Below are 15,755 nucleotides of genomic sequence, written 5' to 3'. Positions count from 1 at the left end.
CCATGGTCCTTAATCGTGTCCCGCGAGCATTTTTAGAGAGAACGAATCATGGTGAAACCTGCACTAGGAGATCAGGAGTCCCGTGGAGTCGAATTTGGTATGACGAAGCTCTCTATCAGCGACAACTAGGAGGATTTACGAGAACCGAGAATAAGTTGTTCTGCATACGAGAATCGGGAGACGTCGAACAAAGCGAATCGATAACCGACGGCACATCGTTGCTAGGGGGGAGACTTGTCAATCTCTCAACTACCTTAGATATGAGGTGCGAAGGAGTACATACTTCCCTTGCATGAAGGCCAACGAAGTCTGGTCCAACACTCGGAGTCTTCGTCCCTCTAACTCGGATGCCATCCCGGACGAAGCACTACAACATGCAGCTTTGCCACCGTACAGTATTGCGTACGCCGTATTACTTATTGCTTGATTCGACTCAAACCGTCCCCGTGCATCCGGCAAAGCTCGCTTCTGATTTCCTCTCGGCTTACATGCTTCTCCTCTCCCCCGATCATCCTTGAAGCAAAGTGCATCGACGCCACCGTCGTAAACGCACGGCGCGCAAACTGCCTGCAACATGCTTTCCTCTTCTTACAAACCGATCCATATCATAGTACTCCGATTGCTTCTATTTTCTTCCGCCATTTCGCACAATAATATAGAGTGCTGACGCGCCAGCCCCATTTATCCCCTGACTCCAAAAACCCGTTCATCTACTTCTCCTAACAGAAGGTCAAGCACCTCCCAATGCAACGACGTAATACGAGTATTCAACTCGGCTACAACAAGTATGTTCTATCATGCGCGCATCGCAATAACATGAATACACCATCGCCAAAGCAGTACCTAAAGTAGGTACTACTTACCTAGTAGCTACGGTATATAGTAGCAAAAAGACGGCGTCGATTCCTCTTCCGACGGCCGCAACATCAAACTCCATCTATACCTACCACAATCCCACATGTTCGCGGCGGAACCGATGCGACAAACGACGGCCCGTTGCTCCGACGGCGAATCGACATGTTGCAGACTACCTAACTAACGATCTGCTATCTGTGTATTTGCAAACTAACATCACATGCAATCCTTATGGCTGCTGCTGCTGCCGCTGCTGCTCCTGCTCTATAACCACGAACACGACGAATCAAGATCTCTTATGTAAAAATATATCAAAGACACACTCGGGTTATGCTCAGTTGCTTACTTGATCACTTGGCTATATAGGTAGAACTAGAGAGTTATAAAACAAGTACAATTGACAGAGGACTTTAGAAATGCACAAGCGTTCCGCCCTGAGACGGGCACAGGCCATTCTCGTGGGGAGCAAGCAGATGCTGCTTCCCCCGTCTTGATAACTACCTACCCACTCGCGTGACCCAGATGCCCAAGATATTACCAAGATAGCTCGTTGTATTTATCAACGCACTATCCGCAGCTGTTGTTTCCTCCCAGTTATATTCCCAGTCCCTCAGGATCCTCGTCCTGTTTCTTGAATCTATCCATGTCCTCATAACCTGCTATCAAACAACAAAATTGCACAAAATTCATCATCATGCCCGCCACGACCGAATCACGTCCACCTCCCTCCTACAACATCGCCGTCGTCGGCTCAGGCCTCGGCGGCCTCTCCGCCGCCATCGCCCTCCGCCGCGCCGGCCACCGCGTCACCATCTACGAGCGGTACGACTTTGGCGGAGAGGTCGGCGCGTCACTGTCGCTCGCCTCCAACGGCTCGCGCTTCCTGCAGGAATGGCAAGTGGACATACCCTCGGCCAAGCCCGTCGTCCTGCGGAGCCTCATCATGCACGACTGGTCCTCGGGCAAAGTGTCCGCCCAGTATCCACTGGGAGACTACCGTGAGCGCTTCGGCACGGATTACAACAATTTCCACCGCATCGATCTCCATAAGCACCTAAAAGAAGTGGCGACGGCCGAAGCGGGCCAGGGCCCTCCGGCCCAGCTTAGAGTCTGGCACAAGGCAGTCAGGCTGGACCCTGGCGAGGGAAGGATAGCTTTCGAAAACGGCGCCGAGGCTGTCCATGATGTTGTCGTCTGTGCGGATGGAATCCGAAGCCAGATGAGAGAGCAGCTCGGCATCAGCCCTCAAGTCACGCCATCCACCTCTTGTTGCTACCGGTGCATCATCAGCACCGCCAAGCTCCGCGAGCTGGGCCTGCAAGAGTTCGTCGACAACAGTGCCATTGAGTTCTGGGGCGGCAAGGGCATCAACAAGATCGTCATGAGTCCATGCTCCAACCACGAGGTCGTTAGCTGCTATTGCTTCTACCCGGCCGAGATTAACAATCTCAAGGAGGACGGCTGGAATATCTCGACCACGGGCGAGAACCTGGCGGCAACGTTCCCCGACCTGGACGAGAGGCTCCGGCTCCTGTTTCTCAACGCAGAGGATATCAAGATGTGGCGCCTTTACAACCATGAGCCCTACCCGTACTGGGTGAGCGGAAGCTGCTGCCTCCTAGGGGACGCAGCCCATCCCATGATGCCCGATCAGTCTCAAGGAGCATGCATGGCTCTCGAAGATGCTGGAGCGCTCGGCATCCTCTTCTCAGCCAAGTACGCTCATCTGTCGATAGCGGAGAGGCTTCAGCTGTATGAACTGGAGCGCAAGCCGCGAGCCACGCGAGTGCAAGAGGCCAGCCGGAGAGCAAGGACAGACATTACAGAGCGCATTGGCTGGAGCAGCGCCAACGACCGGCCGGGGCAGCTGACCATTGAAGAGGTGTGTGGGTACGATATGCATTCTCACGTGGCCGAGCTGGTGGAGAGATTCCGGATCCCGGTCCTCGGATCCACGGCCAGAAGCGAGAAGCAACAGCCGTGAGTGAGGTTCGTCGTATGTGATAGTCGAGGCAATCCTACTAGAGATGACCTTGGAAGCTCCAATCTTGATGCGAGGCGGCAGTGAGTATTTAGCCTTCATGAAATGAAACGCAAGAATCATGTCTGCCGAAAAAGCCATCATGCCAAGACAAGCTCTACCTTGAAAATGAAAAAATGAGAGGCGGAATATGCTCTAGAACACAGCGAGGCCATGCATCTCCTCGTAGCGGATCCGCGCCCAGTTGACAATGGTGCCCGTGCCCTCGGTCTCATCGCGCATCCTCCACACACGCTCCACCAGTGCTCGCGCATTGTAAATGTATCCGAAGCCGCAGGTGCGCTCCATGACGAGAAGGCGGTCTTGGATGACGACGCGCTGCTCCATCGTCCAGCATGCCCCCCCGGCCATGACCAGCGGGTACATGAGGCACGGCTCCAGAGCGCTGCCGTAGCGGATCCTCTGCACCGATTTCAGGATGCCCTCGACGTTGCTGACGACTCTGGCATCGTTGAGGTCGTAGCCTTCCACAATCTGGTGCAGGCGGAGCCTGATGGCGTACTCGTAGGCCATGGTTGCGTGTAAGACATCGTCGTCAGCCACGCTGGTGGTCCAGGCGGTGGCCCCTTGCCGGCCGCCGTACTCGTACGACCAGTGGTTGATGCGCTCCTCGATTTGAGAGGCTTCCTTGCGGAAGGCGGCCTCCGAAGCGCGATCCACGCGGTTCTTGCGCTTGTCGGCCAGCGAGTTGACGACGTCAACCAAGTGGAACAGCTCCTTGGGAATGCCGTAAATGGCCGAGTCCTCGTCGTCAGGGGCGGCCGTCAACCGATCCAGCGTAGCCGCCTCCCGCTCGTCCTCGCCCATGAGCGGGGGCTTGCACGTCGACGTCGTGGCGGCAGAGTCGAGAAAGCGCGCGAGCCGCACGAGGAACTTGTTGTGGCCGTTCATGCGATCGCCCTGCTGCTGGTTCATCAAGGCCGTCAGCAGCCTCTTGGCGCCCTTGAGATGAAGCTGCCAGCCTTCGCTGGTGCCGTCGAACAGCTCCGTCATGCACAGCAACAGGCTGCTGACCAGGGCAATATCGGCGTTGGATCGGTCCACGTGAGGCAGCAACCTGGCCAGAGACTGTGTCGCCTTGCTTTGGTGATAGAGGCCCCTGTCGGCGAGCTGAGGCTGTAGCTTGCGCCAATGGTTGGCAGAGAGAGCCAGGATGCAGTGCATGACGAGGTCGTTGTCGCGAGCAATGGGCAACAGGTAGGCGTTGTACGGGTTGTTGGGCGACATGCGACGGGACAGCAGGGAAGACACAATGGTCATGTAGTGGTTGAGCAGGGCCCTGTCGTTGGAGGACGTCAGCTGCGGCAGCAACGGGGGGTTGTAGGTGGATAGAGACGACGAGGACGACATGGGCGACACGATGAGGGACTCGTGGGAGTCTGATTGGGGGCTGTTGTAGCTGATGGGCGTGATGGCGTCGTGCCAGCCGGCCGGAGACGAGCCCTGGTGGTCCCAGGCGGATCTCTCGGCGGCCAGCTCCAGCTCAAAGTCATTGCCGGATGAGGGCGATACAGGCGGCAGAACGCCAAAGTGGTGGTCCAAGGAGTAGTGGCTGGCGCCGCCGCTGCTGCTGCTACTGCTGCACGAGCTCAGGGCCGGGCTATTGCTGCCGTGAATAATGAGCTCGGTGGTGCTGTCGATGATGCCGTTGGTCATGACTGGCGCCTCCTGGATGGGTATTTCGCGAATGTCTCTGTGCGCCAAAACAGACTCGGCCGGCATCGACACCGGCATGACCGCCGCCGTCGGAACGGGAATGGGTACGGTGACCGGGACCGGGACGGGCATAGGAACAGAGCCCGCCACGGCAACCGTTGCGGTGACGGCTGTAGCTGTGGTTGTGGCTGCGGCTGCGGCTGCGGCAGAGGTAGACGCAGACGCAGACGCAGAAGCAGAGGCCGCGGACTTGTCCTTGGAGCGCTCGGGGGGCCACGCGCAGTCCAGGCACAGGCGCCTGCAGTCGCCGCATCGCGGCTTCGTCTCGTCGCACTTCTTCTTGCGGCGCTTGCACATGAGGCACCCCGTCTGCACCCGGCGGATGCGCGCCTTGGGCAGGTCGCCCGCCTGGAGGCTGGCCGCGTTGCCCGAGGCGCGTGGGCGGCAGGGCAGGCTCAGGCGGAGACATCGCGCGCAGGGCACGCTGCCGTCGCAGGCCTGCTTGATCTGGGCGCAGCGATGGCACACGGGGCGGCTGTCGGAGCCCATGGCGACGATGGTGATGGTGGTCTGGACTCTGTAGTTCTTCCTCTTCTGGCCTCTCCTGTCTTCTCTTGTCGTCCCTCTCTGTTATCTTCCTCACGCTCTCTCGCCCACAGCTTCGCTTCCACCAGATGAGCCCTCGACTCTCCCAAGCACTCCGATTTCTCCGAACCTTGCTACACGCTCTCTCACACTCACACGCTTCCTCCTCTTGCCCTCTCTCGTCCAGCCACTGGTTGGCGGTTTGGAAATGCGCGGTTGGCTGAGCTCCAGGCCCCAGTTTTTGCCGCTGTCGAAACTCGGTCCCGATCAAATGTCTGCACTGCGGGTAATGCTAAAAATAAAAAGAGAACGCCGTGGCTTTTGTGGCGGCAATAGTCAACAGTATCGACGTGTCGTTTCTCTGGTCCAAGGCCTTCTCTTTCGCTATCCGCCGGCTGCTGCTTCGCATGACGAGGTTCCAGTCGAGCCACGATAGGACAGCAAAAGGGCTTGTCGAGAACTGGGGGGACGTGGATCGGGGGGAGAAGAGCTGGAGCCCGTTTGACGAAGCAAGCTGGTTGGTCCTACAGAGAAAAGAGCGGAACGTGTATTGTAATAAGAGAGATCAGCCAGACAGGAGGAGAGAACCTGGCCTTGACCAGCCCTCAGACTCGGGAATGGGTGCAGGACCCCGGGAGATGCCTGAGTTGGCGCAGCAAAGCGTGCCGGTACTGGTACATCCTTTGAGGCCCACGGCTTGATAGTGGCGCCGATCTGGCTGCAGCGGAGGCCCTGGGGGGGCTCTTCGGTGCCTGTAGCGTCCACTCGGTGCCTGTATCCTCGAGGTTCCGTTCGTCCAGTGCCTGAGCGTTGCCTGAGACCACTGAAGGACGCGACGCTCGTGGGCGCACGCAGGTACGGGCAGGGCAGGTAATACCGAGACTGCTGACGACACAACTGCCATCAACGGGTGATTCGATCAATGCCTCCAGCTCCTTCGAATACTATAGAACCTCTCAACTCCAACAAACCCATGCAACTCCAGACTCCAGACTCCGGACAAACTCTGATGACGATGCACTAAGACGGCCGATGCTACAGTATACCTACCACCTCCCTCACCCGTCGGCCGGCAGGCGTAGGTACTGCCTCATTTGCATCTTCTGGCGAGTGACAGCCCCGAGCCCGAGCCTGATCCTGATCCTGAGAGTCGCTAGCAGGGCCGGCCAGAAGCCCCGAGGCTCAACCCCTGCAAATAAGCACCGGGACGCAAGCACCCGCTTCATGCTCGATGCAGCTCAGTCCGCTGTTTGTAAGCTCCCGTCATCAGCGGCCATGTTGACGAGACCGTGCGGAGGGTGGTGGGCAGATCGGTCAATAGGGATCAATGCCGCCATCGCCGTGTCCGAAACGAGAGGCCTTCCCTGACGGTCTTGTGTTTGCGGTGCTAGCACCAGCCTGACGGCGCATATCATGCCCGGAGATGATGGTACAAATGCTGCTGCATACCGGGCTTGCCAGGATCTCTTGGAGGTTTGCTCGATCGTCTCTCTGCCGTGCAGATCAAGAGCATCAGCCGATGGACGTGGACGTTGAAAGTAAATGTCGCGGGGCTAACATCCAGAAGGATCAGGTTCCAACTCATCACCGCTTGTACTCGCTCCAAGAAGAACCTACCGAAGCAAAGGGGGGGTCGGTCAGCACACATACCAACGACATATACAGCGCCGGGCCTGGCTGCATGCACTTCGACCAAGTCCAGGCATGGGTTGGAAGGTACGTAGTCTAGTATGGGGTCTCTCAACACACTGATCCCGTCGATTTGGGTCTGACAGGATAGGAGGGCTGCGATGCGATGCGATGTGATGCCCATATGCGCGAGCAGGTACCTTGCCGTAGGCGAGGGTGATGCCCGCATACCAAGTACCTTCACCCACATCATTATCTGAGGTACGGAGCACCCCGTATCCCCATCAACACCAAGAGCCAAGCAGAGCGGCGATGGAGGACCTGTTGGTTCGGACACGAGCAAGCACCTGCACCTCCAGACGGGACAGGTTACATGCCACATGCAGCTTAGCTCTTGTGTTGCCATGTACGATACGGCCGGGGAGCAGACAAAGGGGGGCCGGGTCAAGCTACTACGTATCGTACTTGGCCCTGCTCCCAAGCCCCGGTTTCGTTGTGCTGGCTCCTTTGCTTGGGGCTCATTGCCGAGCAGGATCCGTGATGCTCTTCATCTGCACCGTTCTTGTACCCGTGATCTCTGCAGCGTTCAAGTACTGGTACTTGGCGAAATGGTAGTTGACCTTTGTGTGTTATTAGCCGCCTAGCTAACTCGAAGTCATCGCAGTGATTTCAACCACCTGCTCGCTAATCAAGACTGCATAAGGTCTATTTGGGACCCCTTCGAATTACCAAAACGCAAATTCCTTTTCCTGGTCCCTATATTACATGTACACGGTCAGTCCATCGGTGGCTGCTGATTTCAAAGCCTGCACGACCAGCCAATGTCTCTCCTGTCGGGGCGGAGCATGTGAGTGAAACATTGCTGCAGCGTCTATCACTTAGAGGCAATCACTGGTTGGAATAGCGAACATGTACCACTACTAGATAAAGCCGAGACTCGAACAGGGATATTCGCAGCCGTACGTGCGGCACACTGCATCTTCAACCAGCTCTTTGCCGTCTGCTGTTCCGTTTGCCTCAGCACTACGACCTCTCTTCTTCGCAGCAAACAGAACAACGCGCTCGCTAAAAAGGAACCCGGCCGTCATCTATAATCTACCTCGCGCTCTTATCTCCTCTCCCCGAGCTCCTCCTCCTCCTCTGCATGATGCGCCACTCCAAAGCAAGACAAACGCCTTGGTGCTACGCCTAAAGAAGGACCCAGTGATGCGCTAGATCCACGATATCCAGCCTGGCCGCCCTTGTCTCAATGGGCCAGAACCCTTGTCAAGGACCGTCAGAAGAGATTTGAGCGGCCGGGAGGGGCCTTGTCAGCCTGTGTCTGGGGCAGGCACCTTTAGCTGTGTGGATCAAGAGCACGAGTACAACACTAGCAGCGAGGCAGCGTTTTTTCAGCAGGTATGTGCGAACATAGAGAAGAGCATATACGTACAGTATGTCAAGCACGAGAAAATCAACAGAGAGAACGGTCTTGTTCCTGGCGTTAGCCATGGACAGCCCCGATGCTCCATCTTACAAGCACTGCACACACAGATAAACCCGGCGTGGCATTCAACCCTCCCCTACGGGCCCTGCCAATCTGTCACGAAAGCGTATCTGGTCGCATGAATCGCGCACCTGTTTGTTTGTGTTCTGGTCGGAATCGTCAATCGTGACACGGCATGACATTTGCAAGCAGCGAGCCGGTGCCTGTCAACGCCAAGGATCAGCACGGCAAATCATGATCTGTCACCACCATCCACGCAGTTGCTCGCCAAGCATGCCTGTATCAACCCTCACAGGTACTGGTACCTTGTGCGGATAGAAGGGAAAGGAAGCAGGAAAGAAGACAGAAACCGCACGACAAGGCCCGCCCCCTTGCTCGGCTCATCTCGCTCCGTAAGGGATCCTGATCCTAAAGTGGGCAGGTGGATGTCTTCTGTCTGAGATCACGGATTCGAAGGGACCGTGAGGGCCTTGCCACCTTACACCCAGAAAGCCGTCTGTTTTTTTTTTCTCCTCATGGGCGAAAAGATGCCCTCCCGTTTGTCTTGACAAATGGCAGATTGGGAGCCTTGTGCGTTCGATGCCTCTTCTTGCTGTTGCTGTTGTGTTGCTGCTATCTGCGTTACATGTATGTGCGCAGCGCTGGACTTGTTGGTTTTGATGAGGATGGCCCGTTTAAGAGTATCGTGGGTGGCACGACGAGCGGCACAAGCACCCGATTCGGCTCTTTCTTTTGACACATGTCAGCTCAGAGCTTTCTTGATGGAACCATTGCGGACAAGGAGAGAAGGCACTGGATCCATGTGAGTGGTGTGTGTGTGTGTGAGACTCGTCCTGCAAAATGCCCTACCAACACAGAATGCTACGAAGCACAGCAGTCAACCTGTTGGTTGAATTAGAGGTCAATGGGCTTTCCGTCTTCCCACCAGTGCTAATGCGATGCAACGGGAATTCTGGAGAGTGGAAACATTTTTGCACATGTACACTGAGCTGGAGAAATACATACTACCTGGCTAACAGTACGAGTACGTGCGAGTCCTGAGGCTCTGACAATTCGAAGCATGTTGGTGGTACAGTATTCCTCCTCAGTTGATGATTCCCCGTTGACAGAAGTTGTCAACTAAAAAGAGCTTCTATTCCCTTGCCGTCGATCATGATGCGTACCGTGGCAGCAGGTACATGTTGTCGCGGTGATGATACATGTCCGTCAGGGCATCCAAGCATCAAGATACAGCATCATGGTGGAAAATGGCCAGCTGGCAAACAAGAAGAGAGCGGTACACGATTGCGTCGTCAGCTCCCGCCATTGCAACCCCGGCCTCCAGCATCCAACACCCAACACGGCCAACATGCCGGAAGAATGCTGCTGCCAAGTCGTTGGACAGCTGCAGCAGAGCAGCACTCAAGCTTAACGAACTCCATCTCGTGCATGTATGTACAGCATCAGCAACACCAACGCCCTCTGATTCTCCGAGACCATGCAGCAGCCCGTCCCTCCCCCTTCTCTCTTCTCCTCCTCCCCTTTCACGAGTCATAGTGCGCCAGCCGAATGTGCCTGGCGGTGGTATCGATACACTCTCTGGCCTGCGGCAGCACCGCGTCCATATGCATGAACGGGTGCGGCACACCGAAGAAGCGCCGCTGCGTCACCTCGACGCCGTTCTCGATCAGCAGCTGGGCGTACCGCTCGCCTTCGTCCCTCAGCGGATCGGCGCTGGCCGTGTAGACGACCGTGGGCGGGAGCCCCTTGAAGTTGGGCGCCTTGAGCAGGTTCAAGAACCAGCCTACGCGCTCCTTGGCCGCCGGCTCATCGGGCACCGACGACCGCTTGAGCTTGTCGAACCAGGTCAGCCGCGCCCAGTTGAGCGTCGGCGCAAACTCGTTCTCCTGCATCGACGGGAAGGGCGAGTCGGCGGCCGACGCATACTGCGAGAGGTCGTCAATGACGGGGGCACACACGGCCACCAGCCGCAGCGGGATGCCGGCGTCGCGCGCCAGGTGCGCCACGGCCAGTGCGATGGCGCCGCCGGCGGACACGCCGCCCACGGAGATGCTGTCCGGCAGGACGTTGAAGCGCGCGGCGCCGTGCTCGCGGATGTGCTGGACGGCCGCGAAGCTGTCGGTGATGCCCGTGGGAAAGGGGGACTCGGGCACCAGGCGGTAGGCCACGTCAATGACGGCCACGTTGGCCTTCTTGCAGTAGTGCCTGCAGATGTGGCTCTCCGAGTCGAGGTCGCCGAGACCCCAGCCGCCGCCGTGGAAGTCGACGTGCACCGGCCACGGGCCTGGCCGCTCAGGCTCGTAGACGCGCACCGGCAGCTGCGTGCCGTCGGCGAGCGGGATCACGTCGTCGTAGACGCGGCCGACTTCGGGCGCCGGGGCCGTGCCGTAGCTGTAGAGCACCGAGTAGCCTTTCCGGAGCTGCTCCAGGTTGATGGGCTTGGGCGGCTTGGTGGCCACGTTGTCGTTGTAGAGCTTCACAAAGGCGGGATCCAGCTTGCCCTCCATGGAGGGGTGTAGGGGCTGGAGGGCCTCGTGCTTTTCGGAGGACATGGTGGCGGTGCGTCTGGTTCCTAGCTGTTTCTCTCTACCTTAATTGTTTATGCCCTGAATGATTTGAGGAAGTAGGAGCGGACTGGAGGATGGGAGGGGGGACGAGATGAGAAGAGAGCAGGCAGTGCTCTACTCTGTATAATCGTGGAGCTGCCCTTCTGTTAAAGCTTCCGTCGCTCGTCGTCAAAGGCTTGATGGAGCTCCGAATCACAAGCCCCTCGTCAGTCCCCGCGTCACTTGGCACTCGGAGTTTATTAATTCAGAAGCCTACCTGAATGCTCCGTACCTTGTTATAGGCTATCCGTCAATTCGCAAAAACTGCCCCATCAAAGGCCGGGGGATGCCGGATGCCCTTTTGACGCATCGTTCGGATCTCGATCCGCCGGCGCTCGATCCGCGGTTTCACGCCGCGCATTTTCAGAGTTCACAGACCTCGAGCTGCAACCTGCATGCGTGAGGGCCAAATACTAATACTAATACTAGTACTAGTAAACAGAATAGATTAGGTAGCGGGCCCGAGTACCACTTTTGTGATTATTCCCACTTTATGGGGATCAAAGTCTAGTTGGGCGGCAAGTTGTTGCTGGTAGATGGCATTGTAGACGGGATGTGGGCGATATACGCTGACGGTAAGATATGTTCATGTTCTGATACAGTGCACTGAAGTATCAGTTGCATAAACACTTGGAGAGTGAGTAAACATAGAGTTTGATGCCGATAAAACGAATCAGACTTATATCATATTGCGAGACGAATGTCGCAATTCGAAGTAAAGTTAAACTAATCACCAACTTCTCTACGACGCTTATTTGCTTTGTTCCGTAAGGTAATCTTCAGCCACTGAAGATTATACTGTTCAGTCAACCACTGATCGACAATTCCTTCTGTCTGCACCGCAGACTTGAATGCTTCTAGCTTCATGTCGGTATTTGCGCGATTTTCCTAAGGGCACTTGAAGTAGCAAGATGCTGCTGGCACACATAGACTGCAGTTCACCACAACCAACGAGATCCGCGGCGCGCTTCAGCATCCGCCACCAACAGCTTCGACAACCTGCGCGGCTAACAGAACTTCAACCATCCATTATAATCTTTGACAAAACAAAATAAGCAAAAGGCTAAACTAACACCATAGCTAGAAAAATAGAGAACGCCAGTGGTTGGGTAGATGGTCAACCAGCGGTTGGCGGCACTTGCTGTTCGCCCACGCCACGATCCGGCATCGTCTCAGTACAAGGACCATCAGGCGATCTGTTCCGCGCTCTCATGACGGCAACACGGCATTTCGTGTTTGCTCATCTCATTCAATAAACCATCTCTCCATTTTCAGTTGCAAAGATTTTCAGAACCCGGCTCTCAAGCGGCCATCGGATGGCGACGATTGGTCCCACAGCTGGTTCGATATGGACATGTGTGTAAAATCCGAGTTTCCATCCTCGGTGATCTCATCCAATGCATCGTGCTACTTTGGGCTTCAGGGCTAGGGAGAACCCGTGGAGAAGGACCCGAACCCCTGGAGGCCCTCTGAACGAATCCCAGCACCGGAGTGACCAGACAACTGGAACGCGCACAGCACGAGAGCAAACATTAGCATAAGGTAGCCTAAGGTAAGGTAGGGTGGCTCCAGCATGAGGCCATGAGGGGCACCAGGCACAAGGCACAAGGCAAACTTCCCAAGGTTACGTCCAGAATATTCTTGAAAGAAGCGCAGCCACAGAAACCGATTCGATAAGAAGAAGCTCAAGACAGGAGGAAGAAGAGGAAGCAGAATTCCAAAGGGTTGGCTTGTCGTCTGCTCAACCAGTTCATCATGACCGTCAACGAGAAGCCCGTATTAATCATCGGCGCCGGCGTCGTGGGATTGACGCTGGCCCACGGCCTCAAGAAGGTATGAAGTTGTGAACAAACCCCCCCGTCATCGATGACAACTTGCGCTCTCGCGTCAGTCTCTTCTATGTTTCTTTTGATTACAACACAGGATCCCAGTCTCTAAAAGCAATCTTACAGGCCAACATACCCTTTGAAATCTACGAGCGCGACCAAGACATCGATGCCCGCGGCCAGGGATACGCCATCACCCTGCACTGGGTGCTGCGCTTCCTCCGCGACATGCTCGACGAGGAGACCTTGGCTGCCATAGACGGCGTCCAGGTCGACCCGGAGGTCGGCCGCAACGACAACGGCAACTTCATGTTCATCAACCTCAAGACGCTGGAGACCAAGTTCCGCATCCCGCCCAACCTGCGCCGCCGCGTCAACCGCGAGAAGCTGCGCAAGGTGCTCCTCCGGGGCGTCGCCGACCACGTCCGCTGGGGCAAGAAGCTGGCGGACATTCGCGTGTCCGGAGACGACGACGACGACGACGATCACGACAACGGCGGCGTCACGGCCACCTTTGCCGACGGCTCCTCGGCCACCGGCAGGATGCTCGTCGGCGCAGAGGGCAGCAACTCGCAGACGAGGCGGTTCCTCGTGCCCGACGCCTACCGCAACTACCTGCTGCCCGTCAAGATGATCGGCGCGTCCGCCGACTTCACACCTGACCAGGTCGCGCCGCTGCGCCGCATCGACCCGCTGCTCTTCCAGGGCTGCCACCCGGACACCGGCGTCTTCCTCTGGATCTCCATGCTCGAGACGCCCGAGGCCAACGGCACCGCGGGGACCCCCGCCGAGCGCTACCGCGTGCAGGTCATGCTCTCGTGGCTGGACAAGGACCGGGACGAGGCCGTTCCCGAGTCGAACCAGGAGCGCGTCGCCCTGATGAAGCGCCTGGCCGCGGGCTTCCACCCGGACCTGCACGGCGTCATCCAGGCCATTCCCGAGTCCTCGCCCACGCTGCACCTCGTTCTGCAGGACTGGCCGTGTCAGGACTGGGACAACCGCGACGGCAGGGTGACTCTCGCTGGTGATGCGGCGCACGCCATGGTCATGTACCGCGGCGAGGCGGGCAATCACGGCATCCTCGACGCCTGGCATCTGCTGCGCGAGATCAAGGCGGTGTATTCTGGTGAGAAGGCCCGGGCCGAGGCCGTGGGCGATTACGAAAAGGAGATGAAGGAGAGGGCCACGCCGGCTGTCCTGCTGAGTCGGCAGGCCTGTTTGGATGCTCACGACTATGATGGCTTGAATGAGAACTCGGCGGTGCTCAAAAAGAGGGCCATCAACGCCTGAGCTACATGATTTACAATTTTTTTGAACTGTATCTATAATTTGATGATAGCGTGTTTGATTTAACGGAAGAAGGAGTGCTTTTGACTTGTTTCGCCTTTTCATTTGCAAAGAGGAGAACACACAGGATCGTACTATCGTGAAGCCTAGACGAGGCGAACATGGTCTCCGGGCTATATTGCGATTGTCTACTTCAGCACCGCCATAATTTCAGAATGAAGCCTATGATGATGCAATCTAGTCAACAAACAAACTTATAGTAAATCCACCATCGCATGTGAAATCTACCCAACAGCCTACATACTTATACCACACGTCATTGCAGGCGATGCATCCAAGACATTGTTGCCGGAATAGGAAAACATGGCGTTCTTTTCCCCAGAGTTTTCTCCGCTCATTATTCTACGTCAGCGGTGTTTCCCCTTACTGCGAAGCTCCAAGCTAATGATGCCATCTTGATCTATCTGGTCTGTGCTAGCGATCTATGAAGCCTTTAGATCTGGATCGTAGTGATGCTCCATGACGCAAGCGCCGGAAGCGTCCGATCGACGGGAGGAAAGCTTAACGACACAATGATTTTGGGGAAAACGTAAAAGGCGGGAGAATCCCTTGAAAGATCGCATCTCCTCGCACACATCTATTGCTATCACGTGTCAGATCAACGAGAAGAACGAGAAGAACGAAAGTTTTTGGTGAAAGCACGTAGAAGTCAACATCAAAGTCAACTCTTCCAAGATGAAGGAAAAGAGCGAGGTCATCCAAGAGTTCAAGGAGCTCGTCAACATGACAGCCCAAGAGCTCAAGGAATGGCTCAAGGGCGACGATTCCACGAGCGCAGGATGGAGCAAAGACGACGGCAGCGGAGAGTCTGTTGGCCACGACAGCGGCCGACGGATCGTCGAGATTCTCGAGTCTAATCCTGACAAGGATCCGGAAAAGTATACCGATGACGATGTTAGCCACATGAGAAAGGTTGTGTCTTACTGGTAAGTCCCCATGATCGTCATCGACAACGGGTGAGAGAATAGGGTAGCTGATGAGGTCTTGTTGTTAATAGTAAACGACACTTGGCTCAGGAAGAAAAGGCCAACAACAAGAAGCCCATTGAAGAGGTGAAGAAGACCAAGTCGTATGCGTCGCTCAAGAACTGGGGCCATGATCCCATCAAGAAGCGTCAGGCCAACGGTGGTGGTGCTCAAGACAAGGCAGAAGAGAAAGAGAAAGAAGAAGAGAAAGAAGAGAAGAATGACAAGGAAGAGAAGGCGGGAGATAAGCGAAAGGCCCCGGATGACCAGTCCGGGAAGAGCAAGAAGAGAGAGACCGAAGATGGTGCTGCTGAGGTAAAGGACAATGAAGAAAAGGATGGCCAAGAAGAGGATGCTGAGGGCGAAGAAGAGTCAAACGAGAAAGAGAAAGAGTCCAAGAATGGCCAACAAAACGGCAAAAGCTCAGGCAATGGAGACGCTTCCAAGGGACCTAAGGAGGGCGATACCGTGAGCTGGAACTGGGGCCAAGGCCAGCCTGAAGGAAAAGTCAAGGAGGTGAATCCGGATGAGTAGGTCATATCCATCAAGAATGCATGTTGGACAAGGTTTTGAGCTGACTCAGAGAGCAGGACCACCGTTACGACGAAGAAAGGAAGCAAAGTGACTCGGAAGGGCAACGAGGAGGACCCTGCTGTTGTGCTTGACACGGGCAAGACGGACGCGGTAAAGCTAAGCCATGAGCTGAATGAGACGGAGGACTGAGCGTCTTCTTATTTGATGAAGTCGGGTCAATTGTCT

General features: G+C 56.1%; 4 protein-coding genes across 4 annotated transcripts; 3 read left to right on the top strand and 1 right to left on the bottom strand.

The window, feature by feature from the left end:
• Positions 1 to 1,549: 1,549 nt before the first annotated feature.
• Positions 1,550 to 2,839, top strand: BBK36DRAFT_1112057 (FAD/NAD(P)-binding domain-containing protein; the record flags this gene model as incomplete). The annotated part of the gene is made up of 1 exon (XM_024889772.1): positions 1,550 to 2,839. The coding sequence occupies one exon, from the start codon at positions 1,550 to 1,552 to the stop codon at positions 2,837 to 2,839; it is 1,290 nt and encodes a 429-aa protein (XP_024752328.1).
• Positions 2,840 to 3,574: 735 nt separating this feature from the next.
• On the bottom strand, positions 3,575 to 10,804 carry BBK36DRAFT_48858 (alpha/beta-hydrolase; the record flags this gene model as incomplete). The annotated part of the gene is made up of 4 exons (XM_024898138.1): positions 3,575 to 4,554; positions 5,569 to 5,651; positions 5,713 to 5,808; positions 9,780 to 10,804. Coding segments are annotated over 4 exons (2,184 nt in total), but the record flags the coding sequence as incomplete, so codon positions are not given.
• Positions 10,805 to 12,613: 1,809 nt separating this feature from the next.
• BBK36DRAFT_1112868 (FAD/NAD(P)-binding domain-containing protein) lies at positions 12,614 to 13,974 on the top strand (the record flags this gene model as incomplete). The annotated part of the gene is made up of 2 exons (XM_024889848.1): positions 12,614 to 12,691; positions 12,811 to 13,974. 2 exons carry the CDS (start codon positions 12,614 to 12,616, stop codon positions 13,972 to 13,974), a joined length of 1,242 nt encoding a protein of 413 aa, XP_024752326.1.
• Positions 13,975 to 14,697: 723 nt separating this feature from the next.
• On the top strand, positions 14,698 to 15,719 carry BBK36DRAFT_1192748 (hypothetical protein; the record flags this gene model as incomplete). Its single annotated transcript, XM_024896779.1, has 3 exons — positions 14,698 to 14,957; positions 15,029 to 15,526; positions 15,587 to 15,719. The coding sequence occupies exons 1-3, from the start codon at positions 14,707 to 14,709 to the stop codon at positions 15,717 to 15,719; spliced, it is 882 nt and encodes a 293-aa protein (XP_024752325.1). The 5' UTR covers positions 14,698 to 14,706.
• Positions 15,720 to 15,755: the final 36 nt, after the last annotated feature.

This window comes from Trichoderma citrinoviride (genome assembly GCF_003025115.1).
Source record: "Trichoderma citrinoviride strain TUCIM 6016 unplaced genomic scaffold BBK36scaffold_3, whole genome shotgun sequence".
NCBI classification, from domain to species: domain Eukaryota; kingdom Fungi; phylum Ascomycota; class Sordariomycetes; order Hypocreales; family Hypocreaceae; genus Trichoderma; species Trichoderma citrinoviride.
Note: the sequence above shows the minus strand (reverse complement) of the source record. Positions and strands in the feature narration are given on the sequence as shown.